Here is a 12,387-nt window from a genome sequence, read left to right as displayed (position 1 = left end):
ACACACACAGGATATTTACCTATACACACACGACATTTACCTATACATACACGATATTTACCTACACACACGATATTTACCTGTACACACACGATATTTACCTGTACACACACGATATTTACCTATACATACACGATATTCACCTATACACACACGATATTTACCTATACACACACATGATATTTACCTATACACACACAGGATATTCACCTATACACACACGATATTTACCTGTACACACACGATATTTACCTGTACACACACGATATTTATCTGTTCACACGATATTTACCTGTGCTCACGCGATATTTACCTATACACACACGATATTTACCTACATACACGATATTTACCTATACACACAGGATATTCACCTATACACACACGATATCTACCTGTGTTCAACGTGATGTATACCAGCACCACAAAAATTACCAATGTCGGTATTTTTAACTTTCCCGCAACTCCAAACCAGCAGGCGATCAGTGCACATCTCAATTTCCATACCGTATACATATTCAGAGGAGCACCCTAACCCCTGACGATGCCTGCTAATAGTCGAATTGCCTCGTTCATTTCCATAGCGTCATTTTTTTCTTACTACCACATGACCATTTCTGTTAACCTTTTCACTACCTTGACCTATATTTCCTTGACCTCAAGCTACGAGCGTTGCCATCTTCGTCATTGATGTGTTGGCTGTTTGTAAAACAAGAAAGAAAAGAAAAAGATATAAGGAAGAAGTAGAAGAGGACGAGGAGAAAGAAGGAAGAGGAGGATGAAGAAGAAGGAGAAAGAGGAGGAGGAGGAGGAAGAAGAAAAAGAAGGGGAGGAGGAGGGCAGGAAGAGGGAAAAGGAACAGATGATGATGATGAACAAGAGAAAGAGGGGAGGAAGACGAAGAAGAAGAGGAGAATCTAAACAAGAGACGTGACTGTATTTGCTCTTCTTGTTTAGTTTGCGTTTATTTTTATTTATCTATTTTTTTGGCCAGTGAACGTTTGAGTTTCAGTTCTGGTAATAGGGATTTCATAGGAAGCATACTCACTAACACAGATGTACGTGTAAACGGGAAATGTGTGTGTGTGTGTGTGAGAGAGAGAGAGAGAGAGAGAGAGGAGGTTGAGATATAATTGAAAAAGAGGTGGAAAAAGAAAAGAAATTATGTTCACACACACACACACACACACACACACACACACACACACACACACACACACACACACACACACACACACACACACACACACACACACACACACACGGACAAAAAATCATACCATTTATTTATTGGTTTGTTTATTTCTCGCCCAACCTGTTATTTCACAAGCGTCTTCATGTATGCCTGTTATAATTGTGGCGGCGTTAGCAATAATAATAATAATAATAACAATAATAATAATAATAACAATAATGATAATAATAATAATAATAACAATAATAATAATAATAATAATAATAATAATAATGATAAATAATAATAATCGAAATAATATTTACTTAGATAAGAAGATTTCCTTTATACATAGCGGATATTACATAATTGTCTCCTACAGTAATAATTGTAATAATAAAAAAATAATAGACTTCAGAATATTCGAAATAATAATAGCATAGATAAAGCTGATTTCCCGTATACAGCAGGAATATTATAATTTACACCTACAGTAATAATAATAATAATAATAATAATAATAATAATAATAGTGATAATAATAACAGTGAGAAAATATACAGTAGTTGGAAAGCTGTTGATAAAAATTGCAGTAAGCTTTTACTTCAAGTTCAGTAGCTATTTCAGTGTCTAAGGCAGAGTTACATAGTTTTAACAGTAAGTATTATATGCAAAAAATTGTCAAGCAGCGCCCTATTGAACGCACAAAGTAAATTAGAAAAAGTGTGTAATTATCAACCCCTGTAACTGCGGCTAACATCATTTGAGGCCATAGTCTTGCGTGTGGTGAGAGGACTTCCTTTTATTTTTTTATTTATTTATGTAGTTAGCTTGTTACTTATTTTGCTGTACTTTTTTATTCATGTTTCTTTAATGAGCAGGCTTATCAAGCAGTGGAAAATATCCCTCTGACTGGAATTAGTAGAAAAGAGCCTTCATTAACCCTGTCACTGCGAGAGGTCCATCTAGATTAATTAAGATATCACTGGGCGTTGAAAGAAAAAACTGTCATAGTGCGGGGTTAAGTTGCCTTTATATGTACCCAGATCTGTGTAATGCCCTGGTATGCTACAAGTTTTCTATTGCCCTACTTCAGCATGTAGTTCCAGTTCTATATGGGAATGCACAGAAAAATATGGATTGTACCTGGCACTGTAGGGTGAACGAAGGATCATCTATGAATTATTATAGTGTGTGTGTGTGTGTGTGTGTGTGTGTGTGTGTGTGTGTGTGTGTGCGTGCGCGCGTGCGTGCGTGCGTGCGTGCATGCGTGCGTGCGTGCGTGCGTGTGTGTGTGTGTGTGTGTGTGTGTGTGTGTGTGTGTGTGTGTTTTGCACGATACTTCACATCTGGTATACCTAAGCAGTTATAGATTAAATTATTCATATACACGGAGATTAGAAGTTACTACTTTTGGCGAGAGCTCGGTCCTCAAATGATGCCAGCCGGTAATTAAGGGTAAAAATTCTCTACAAATATTTCCACGCCTTCAGGTTGCGACATGGAACTTATTCATTATAGTAAAATGTTGGGTATTCATTGGTAAGGGATCTATAGTCCGGTTTAAATCTCCTGGCGAAGTTGCCCCGCCCCCTTAACGGCTGAATGGCTGATAAAATTGTGGGCATAGTAATGTAAAAGTCTACCTTATTTCAGTTACGTATTTGACACTTAGTTTTTATTATTTATTTACTTATTTATTTTATCTTTTACAGTCAGCCTCATGGTGCACAGTTATGGCTCAGCATTTGAGTTGGGAATCTGGCACAGTTTCGCCAAGTTGAATTTAATGGACAAAAGTTAGTCATATGTATGTTGATAATACAAAAGTTGTGGGAATTTACACTTTCTTTGCTACAAAACTCCACTTCTCTGTACTGCAGGCCAAAGAATGCACGTAGACAGTCATCTACGAGCATAGGAACTTCAGCATTCGTGTTTAATTCACAAGCCTTTTAAAGATCATTCAGAAGTTCAGTGTTACTTAGATTTACAGATCTTTCACGTAAATATTGGACAGCTGTGCAGTTATTTAGGCTATTATTAGGTGTCGTAGTTAAGTTTCCTCTATCCCAACTGTGGGTCTGTCGGGTTATTGTGCCTTCTGTACCTTTCCTTTCTACTTTGTCTACCACACCCTTCTACCTGACAATACCCTCTCTGTCTCTCCTTTCTACCTAACCTACCACACCCTTCACCTGGAAACACGCTGGATACTTTAAATCATCAGCCCTTGGTTCTTTCTGTTCACTCTGGCAGCCTCCATGTGACTGTCTCTCCCTGAACATTGTTTGTAAAAAACTGTCGCTTTACTTCATCACCTTTATTTCACTCTCCCTGCAGCCTCCCTTTGACTATCTCACCCTAAACTTTCTACCTGTTAAACTCACCACTCTTCCTTATAATCCCACTCCACTGTCAACCTCCCACCTGACTGAATTAACGTTATCTCATCCTCTCCACCTGTCAGTCCCATCACTCTGTCTCATCATCTGTCTATCCAGCCTCCAAAGGGTCTGAAAATACAGTCATTAGCTCTCTGTCTCCCTTTCCTCATACTTGAAGTATAAACCGAATCATGGATCTTTCTCCCTCTATCTCAACCTCAACTCTGCCTGCACTCTCTACTTTTGCAGCCTCTCATTGCAAATCAAGTCTCTACCCGGAAATAATCGATACTGGCTCCGAATCTTCATCTCCTGGTCCTCATTCTTGAAAGATAAACCAAATCATGGATCTTTCTCCCTCTATCTCAACCTCAACTCCACCTACACTCTCTACCTTTGCAGCCTCTCATTGCAATTAAGGTCTCTACCTGGAAATACTCAGCCGATACTGACTCTGAATTTTCATCTCCTGATCATCATTCTTCGAGTAGAGACCGAACCGTGGATCCTTCTCCCTCTCCTTCTTGACCGCGTGGTTCTGCAGCCTCTTCACGATGCACTTGTGGTTGTTCTCCTTGGCGTGGTCGATGGGCAGGAAGTCGTCGCAGTCCTTGATGTCGTGCCGGGCGTCGTTGTCAAGAAGGATTCGAACTAGTGACTCGTTGCCCAGTCTGGCGGCCAGGTGGAGCGGGGTGAGGCCGCGGTGGTCAGTGGTGTCCAGCTTGGCCCCGTTGTTGAGCAGGATGTACATGTCTGACAGGATATCGCTCTTGCCTGGGAACGATGAGGGAAGAGTGACTGGTGAGTGTGACTGATGAAGATGAGTGACTGGTGAATAGAGTAACTGGTGAAGAATGTAACTGGTGAGTGTAACAGGCGAATAGTGACTGTGAGAGTGACTGGTGAATAGAGTGATTGGTGCAGAAGAGTGACTGGTGAGTGTGACTGTTGAAGGAAAATAACCGGTGAGTTTGGCTGGTGAAGAGTGACAGTTGAAGAAAAGCGACTAGTGAGTGTGACTGGTAATGATGAGTGACTGGCGAGTGAGAATTTGGTTTAAAAAAAAAAAAAAAAATGGTGAAGAGTGAGAAGGAGGAAAAAAAAAAAGGGGGGGGGGAATTAGTGACAATTGGGTGAACAAAAGTAACATGAGTGAGAATTTGGTGAAGAAGAAAATGGAACATGAGAGTAAGATTTAGCGATACATATTTTTGCCGTACTGGTGGACATGCGGTATTACCCTAAACATCTTTATTCCAATGTCGTATTATTTTTAAGTTCTACTCCTGCTACTTCCAGACGATTTTATTTATTTTATTCAGCTTCGAAAATGCCTCACGTACTGAAGGAGTAAATGACGGTAAATGGGACTTGGAAAAAAAAAGGGATTTAAAGAAAAGGGACTTGAAATAAAAACTACGCTGAACATAGCATGAATAAATAAATAAATAGGGAAATAAACGTAAGTCGTCGGAGTGAAGGGGATAGTCTCTTCACTCCGATGACATTTTAAATTTTTGAACACTAGTGGATTTTTCCCCCCCACTACTGAATAAAATCGTCTGTTTGTAGTAGGAATAGAATCAAATTTTAACCTTGAAGGGATTAAACTTATATTAAATTTTGTGTTGTGTTTTGTTATTTGGATTTTTATGTAACACTTTGGATATAGAGTAATCAGTCCACTCCCTCAGGCCCAGCAGTCGTTGTTTCCATAGTGCCAATAGATGGAATTATGTGACACTGACGAGTTATGGTGTATTTGGAGCGCTTTTAATGTGTCGCCTCTGATGTATGGAAGAGTACCTAACTAATAACATAAATTTAGTCCTAACAATATCACTCCATGTTATAGTGGGATTCGAACTTGTAATATGACAATTTCCAGCTCAGCTCTCCGACCACTGCCACACCTCCCAGCATTTTTTTTTTTTGTGTGTGTGTGGGGGGGGGAGGGTGTCTGTCCAATTTTAGTTAGGTTTGGTTAGTAACTATTAGGTGTTGTTGATTTAATACCATGTAATTACAGAATAGCTTCTTTATTCTGCATTTATGTGGTTTTTAAATATGTACACATAATTTTAAGATTAAGAATGTTATGGGTTACATTCTGTCCTTAGTTTGTGTTTGGCTTCAGCAAGCATACACATATCGTTACAGGGTATTTATCATTACAGCACAGTTTTAGCAAGAGCTTTGTTAGAGTAGACCTCTCGCTCATTGTTTCATATATATATCCACATCTATCTATCTATCTATCTATGTGGATTAAGTCCTTCCATATTTTGCACCTCGCGTTCCCTCACTATTCGGGCCACAAATAGTTAAGCCAAATAAGAAATTTAAAACTCTTTCATTCCAAGTTTGAACTGGGCACCTGCACAAATAGGTACAAGCCGTCCACCTGGATGCCAACATAAACTACTTCACTAATGCTCTATTCGGGAAATGGATAGTTTTCCAGAATCAGAGGTTGAGAGTACCAGTGCACATATACACAAAACAGATTAGAAAGCGTATATCGTTATCAGTTAAGTTGTAGACCACATACACCCCAAAAAGTTATAACAATTGTATCATCTGTTTGGCAGTGGTGAACAGTTAATTCCTGGATACTTTTTTTTTTTTTTTAATCATGACTTGTGATAGAATTTGGGCCTTACTCGTTGCCGATATATGCACCAATATATTGTTAGACTACTCGTAAGATTCATGCCCGGTACGCTTAGCTTCTACTATAATATTAGTACGGTTAGTTTATAGCAGAGGGTTAGTAGGTTAATTCTACCGTACTTTCTACCGCTCCTACAAGGTTTCCTTCAGGCTTTTCAGTCGTGCAAGATGGTGCCTCTACCTATTTTCCTGTTCGGCTGTTTGCTGGAGGATGGGGGTGAGAGTCTGCTGCTTTGCTATCCTATTCTTGAACTTCTGTAATTGGAGAGTAAGCTTTTGTTAAGGCCAGACCAGCTAGCAAGGACTGTTGTGTGTTGTCTGTGTCATTGTATCTGTGCAACTCTGTGCACTACTCACAAGCAAACGTCCACCCACATTCCCCTGCCAGCATTGTGTCCTGCCTCCCATACTTCTTAATCCTCATTGATCATCAGAGCGTGTCCCTCCTTCTCATGGTCGCATGTTTAGCTTTGTATTGCTATCACAGAAAAAAAAAAAGTGAAAAATGTTCAGGGAAATGTGGGTGAACTTTTGGTGGTACTAGTACAGTGAAGGACATAAGTTCTTCAAATATTCACCTGCCTCTACTTCACAATTAAGGCATGTCCGCCACTCCCCCCCTCCCTCACCTTCCCGACGCATCATACCAAAGAATCATTTGTATGTAGGAGAAATACCAAGCCTGTCAGCCTAGGAATACTAACGCTTTTAATCCAATGTTGCATATTTAAAGTTAATCTTACCAGACGACATTTACTTAAGGAAAGATCTCTGACAATTATAAAAGACTGTAACTAACCCCTCGTGTTCGAAAAGTCACTCCTGAACTAAACCAAAAGGAGCACTCGCAGCGTACAGCACCCAGGCCTTACAGTTGGTCTAATTAAGAGCCACCATTTGACTTTACCATGTGACCCTGACCTTCGACGAAATATTCTCAAAAATGATCCTTGCTAAACCCTCAACTCTGAATGCAAGACTGGCCCAAATTAGTAACACACACACACACACACACACACACACACACACACACACACACACACACACACACACACACACACACACAAAAGATAAATTAAAGCTGACCTTGCCCTGTGACCTTGACCTTGAATCCAGTGTTCTCAGAATCAAAAGGTCAGTTGGGATGACCATTATCCCTTCCACAGAGTTTGGTTCAAGTTATAAACTTTTTTTTAGCTATTTTGTCCACACACACACACACACACACACACACACACACACACACACACACACACACACACACACACACACACACACACACGTCAAGTACATTATCCCGTCTCGCTTTGCGAGCGCAAAGCGAGAGCGGTTCAAAGTGTGTCGTCTGTAAATAGCAAGAATAATATGAGAAATATGACGCAGGAGAGAAGGAACTGGCGAGCAGAGGGAAGGTGGAAGCAGCAGAGGTGAAATATTAGGGTAACTTTTATGCGGTGATAGTACACGGAAACGATGGCCAGAGTATACTGTACATAAACGATGGTGATAGTACATATAAACAATGGTGATAGTGGTGATAGTACACGTCAACGATGGTGATAATGGGGATGGTACCGGTAAAAAGTGGTGCCAGTGGTGACAGTACACGTAAATGGTGGTGATAGTACAGGTTAACGATGGTGGTAGTGGGGATAGTACACGTCAACGATGGTGATAGAGGGGATAGTACACGTCAACGATGGTGATAGTGATGATAGTACACATCAACGATGGTGATAGTGATGATAGTACACGTCAGCGATGGTGATAGTGGGGATAGTACACGTCAGCGATGGTGATAGTGGGGACAGTGCCGGCAAACGATGGTGATAGTTGGGATAGTACCGATAAACGATGGTGATATTGGTGACAGTACAGGTAAACCATTGTGATAGCGGGGATAGTACACGCTAAGGATGGTGACTCACTGGCAGCGTAGTGCAGTGGCGTCCGTCCCAGCCTGTCCACGGCCCCCACGTCCCCCTTATTCTTCACAAGCCTCCTCAGCACGGCGTCGGAACCCCCCCACCTGACGGCGTAGTGCAAGGGGGTGGCTCCTGTGCGGTCCGGCTTGCTCGTGTTGCAGCCGCTGTTGATGAGGAAGAGGACCAGGGGCTCGTGACCTGACCCTATGGCGTGGTGGATCGGAGTGCGTCCTTCGCTGTCCTCCTCGTCAATATCGTGACCTGAGATGGAATGGCAGGAGAAAGGGTGAAATTATTGGCAGTTGAATTTCTAAAGGGCCATTAAGATAGGGAGAAAGGAGGAAAAGGTTTATTAAATGGGAAAGAAGGCTTAGAAAAAGGCACATTAAAGGGGATAAAAGGGTTTAGAAAAAGGCTCATTAAAAGGGAGATAATGGCATAGAAAAGAGCATATTAAGGGGAGTAAAGGGGTAAAAAGACATGGACAGAGGCTCAGTTAGGGGAGTAAAAACCTGTTGATTACATACGGGTTATTAATGGACGGTCGTCTTTCGTCGTTTTGTTATATAAAGGCTTCAACATACAGTACTTGCATGCGTCGGCCTTCGTCACCTAATGGCGGCTCTCCTTGCTGCTTGATCTCTGGCAGCCTCCCCATAGAGTCCCTTATCCCTGAAGTCACACTCTTTGACCTCGTTCCAGGTCTTTTTCGGTCTGTCCCTTGCAGCCCCACCCCCACAGTACACACTTCTCACTTTCTGGACCCAGTTGTCGTCCCCCATACTCGCCACATGCTCAGACCATCCCAATCTACTTCTCCAGTCCCATCCTTCCTCTTAACTCTTCCATCGTAAAACTAGCCCCCCCTCCCCTTGGCCTCGCATCCAAGGACGTTCTGTACATCCACTTAATCATTGTCATTGTACGTTTGAGCCAGCGAATATCCCCTTCCTTTACTCCTCAGGTCTCACTACTTTACAGCATTACACCCCTAACACCTGCCGCATACAAAAATTGTTTAGATAGGCCCGGACACTTTTTATGTTTTGAATGTTTGATTTTAGAAGCCTGCAGCCTTTGGTTCCTTCTTTCTTGCATTAAAAAAAACTTACGAAGCGATGTCACAAAAGCCCGAGAATATGACTCAGGATAACAACGAGTATTAAAGGCGTCTTAAATTCTTTCTCTTGGCGATTTATTACACTTATTCCATCTAGTTATTAATTTATAGATTTTTTTTTTTAGTCCTGAAAGCAGGTTCATGTCCTGTGGTGTAACGTGCAGAATAAATCGCTGAGGATGAGGTGTTAGGAAGATGGCTACGTACCGTGGTTGAGGAGAATCTCTATGGCAAACTGGCTCCCGATGCAGGCGCTGTAGTGCAGCACGCCTTGGTCCTCTCCCACGTCAGTTACCCCGTGGCTGTCGGAGGGGGTGGATGTGTCAGCCCTCTCTCTCTCTCTCTCTCTCTCTCTCTCTCTCTCATTGTTCAAAATCAATGTATCTAGTAATAAAAAGTAGGTATGGTTTCTTACAAGTAACACAGAAGAGGGGAGGTGTAATAGACACAATAAATCGCTTAGGAAATGGTGTTAGAGCGCTCGGAGTCTGATAATTAGTACTTGGCCTTGGGTTTCTTCTTCCTTGCATAAACACACACACACACACACACACACCAATTACTTACACAACCAGAGCCTCCAGTGCCTTGAACTTTCTCTTGAGCAAGGCAAACTGGAAGTAGGCGAGTCCGGCAGAGTCCTTGGCGTCCCTGGCGGCCCCCACATCCAGCAGGACTTCCACCATCGCCGGACTGTCCCCCAGGATGGCGTGGTGCAGGGCGCGGTGACCCCTCCGGTCCCGACTCTCAAGCTTCGCCCCCTCAGCCAGCAGGTATTTGATGGACTCCGCCTGCCCGCACTCCACCGCTGCGTGGAGGGGAGTCCGACCCTTAGAGTCCTGATGGGAGATGAGGTATGGAAGGATTAATAGAGACAATATTGGCCTGATTCGAGGGTAGGACTGGTTAGGAGAGAGAAAGTCAAGGTGGTTCGAACATACGGACTGTGCATGGACTCGTACTTGATGGACTGTGCCCGCCTTCTCTCCACTGCTGCGTGTAGGGGAGTCCGACCCTTGGAGTCCTGATGGCAGATGAGGGATGGACTGGTTACTAGAGAAAACATTGACCACATTCTTGTCCTGTTTCCAGCATTCGTATTTGGTGAACTTTCCTTGCCCACTCTCTCTGAAGTCGTAAGGGCGGGAGGGGAGGAGAGAGGGCAGTTATGAGAGGGAACATAGCACTGATTGGAACCCACATATATGTACTTTAATGCCACTCGTACGTGATGGACTCTGCCTCCCCACACCCCCGTCTTTAAGGGAGTCCGCCCTCTAGAGTCCTTGGGGGGGGGGAAAGGAGGTAGGAGGTATTAATAAGAGAGAAAATATAAACCATGTCTGTGAAAAAAATCGAACTTACTTTCCCTCACGTCCAGGTCATTACCTAATTAATCTGGAGAAAGAAACACCGATGTAGGACTTTGTGTGTATTAGTAGTGATTCTCTAATTAATGTACTCTAACAAACCTAATCTAATCTAAACTGCAGTGTTACCGAGATTCTTGAAGGAAATGGGAGGTTAATTAAGAACGGAAATTGATGTGGAAATGTCTTGGCTAATTTGAACTTGCATCTTAAGTCTACATCTCTCTCCACACAGGTCTCTTACGCCACCTGCCGACGCACAGAAAGACAATACCGCCAAGAGTCTGGGCAGGAGGGAGGTTTCGCCCATTCAGGTCAGTCTGCATTCATTGATTCTCATTAAAATACCATTCCATATACGTCCAGGTCAGGGTGTGTTAGGGGGTAAAAATTGGTTTAGCTGACATTCAGGTGGGTATTTTTTTCTTAATGGCTTTCCTGATTACTGCGTGTGTCACCATTGTTCACCTGATTCCTAACCCCACAATGACACGTTTGACTCCCCTGTGACCCGTGACCCCCCGCGACCCCTTGACCTTTGACTCCACTGTGACCCCTGACCCCCCTTGACCTTTGACCCCACTGTGACCCCTGACCCCCCGCGACCCCTTGACCTTTGACCCCACTGTGACCCCTGACCTCCTGCGATCCCTTGACCTTTGATCCCACTGTGACCCCTTGACTTTTGACCCCACTGTGACCTTAACCTTTGACCCCACTGTGACGCCCTTGACCTTTGCCCACTGACCTTAGCCTCCGTGTTGGCGCCCCTGGAGGTCAACATTGATAGGCAGTGTCGGCATCCCACTCTTGCGGCGGAGTGGAGGGGGGTGCCTGCCTCCTCCCCTTCCCCCCTCGTCACATCCCCACCAGCATCCATCAGGAGAACCAGGAGACGCGTGCATACCTGGTCCTGAGAGAGAGAGAGAGAGAGAGAGAAATATAGGAAAGATGAAAAAGAGAGGGAGTGGGAGAAGAAAAGAGAGAAAAAGAGATTAGAATCCTTGACAGCGATATGTAGGTCGTTATTAATCAAACTAATCTTTCACTCTGCCATGTCTCCCTAATCCTTACCTGTCATACTTAATCCGGTGTAATCTAACTTATCTTAAGGTATCGTGACCCAGTTTGGCGTAATTCATATGTAACCTATCCGAGTGTCTGCTGTTGTTGGCATTATTAGTCTTCCTCGTAAGTTTTTCCTCTCCTGTCTGTTTCCATGTAGTGCCTAATTTCCATTACTCCTGTCTCTCTAGCCAGATTATCTCCCGTTATTATTTTTTCTGTTCCATCCCTGCCACTACCATCCCACCTCTTTCACTGGCCGTCCCCGCCTCACCTCCCCCCTCTGCCTGGTGGTGATGGCGGCGTGCATGGGCGTGTTGCCGGCGTGGTCGGACATGTTCACCTCAGCCCCGGCACTCAGCAGCAGCTCCGTGGTTTCCTGCAGCCCGCTGTGGGTGGACAGGTGTAGCAGGGTGCGACCATCCTGCCAAGGGGACAAGACAAGTGTGGTAGGGTGGGAAAAGGTGAAAAGACGCAAATGAAGGGAAATGTGAAATGTGGAAATATGAAGCCACTAGCTCCCAATTTACTGAAAAGAGGATATATCTAGGCATTTTCGAAAGGTAATAAAAGAGGAAACCCCACGCTTCGGACCTTTGAGCTTCGCGACTATGAACCAATAGTCGGAGTGCTGTACGCCAGGTATCCTTCTAGCAAGATACTCCACACAGGA

General features: G+C 43.4%; 1 protein-coding gene across 1 annotated transcript in view; it reads right to left on the bottom strand.

The window, feature by feature from the left end:
- Window positions 1–2,227: 2,227 nt before the first annotated feature.
- LOC145404135 (uncharacterized) overlaps window positions 2,228–12,387 on the bottom strand; it is a 47,210-nt gene continuing 37,050 nt past the window's right edge. The window contains exons 8-13 of the mRNA XM_080275762.1: window positions 11,989–12,138; window positions 11,398–11,562; window positions 9,847–10,118; window positions 9,487–9,581; window positions 8,163–8,420; window positions 2,228–4,335 (exon numbers count right to left, since the gene is read on the bottom strand). Coding sequence (XP_080131888.1) covers window positions 3,986–4,335; window positions 8,163–8,420; window positions 9,487–9,581; window positions 9,847–10,118; window positions 11,398–11,562; window positions 11,989–12,138 — 1,290 coding nt within the window. The 3' untranslated portion in view covers window positions 2,228–3,985. The remainder of the gene's footprint in view (window positions 4,336–8,162; window positions 8,421–9,486; window positions 9,582–9,846; window positions 10,119–11,397; window positions 11,563–11,988; window positions 12,139–12,387) is intronic.

Source organism: Coenobita brevimanus, chromosome 62 (genome assembly GCF_032717465.1).
Source record: "Coenobita brevimanus isolate Jiangsu-jjx chromosome 62, ASM3271746v2, whole genome shotgun sequence".
In the NCBI taxonomy this organism is placed as follows: Eukaryota; Metazoa; Arthropoda; class Malacostraca; order Decapoda; family Coenobitidae; genus Coenobita; species Coenobita brevimanus.
Note: the sequence above shows the minus strand (reverse complement) of the source record. Positions and strands in the feature narration are given on the sequence as shown.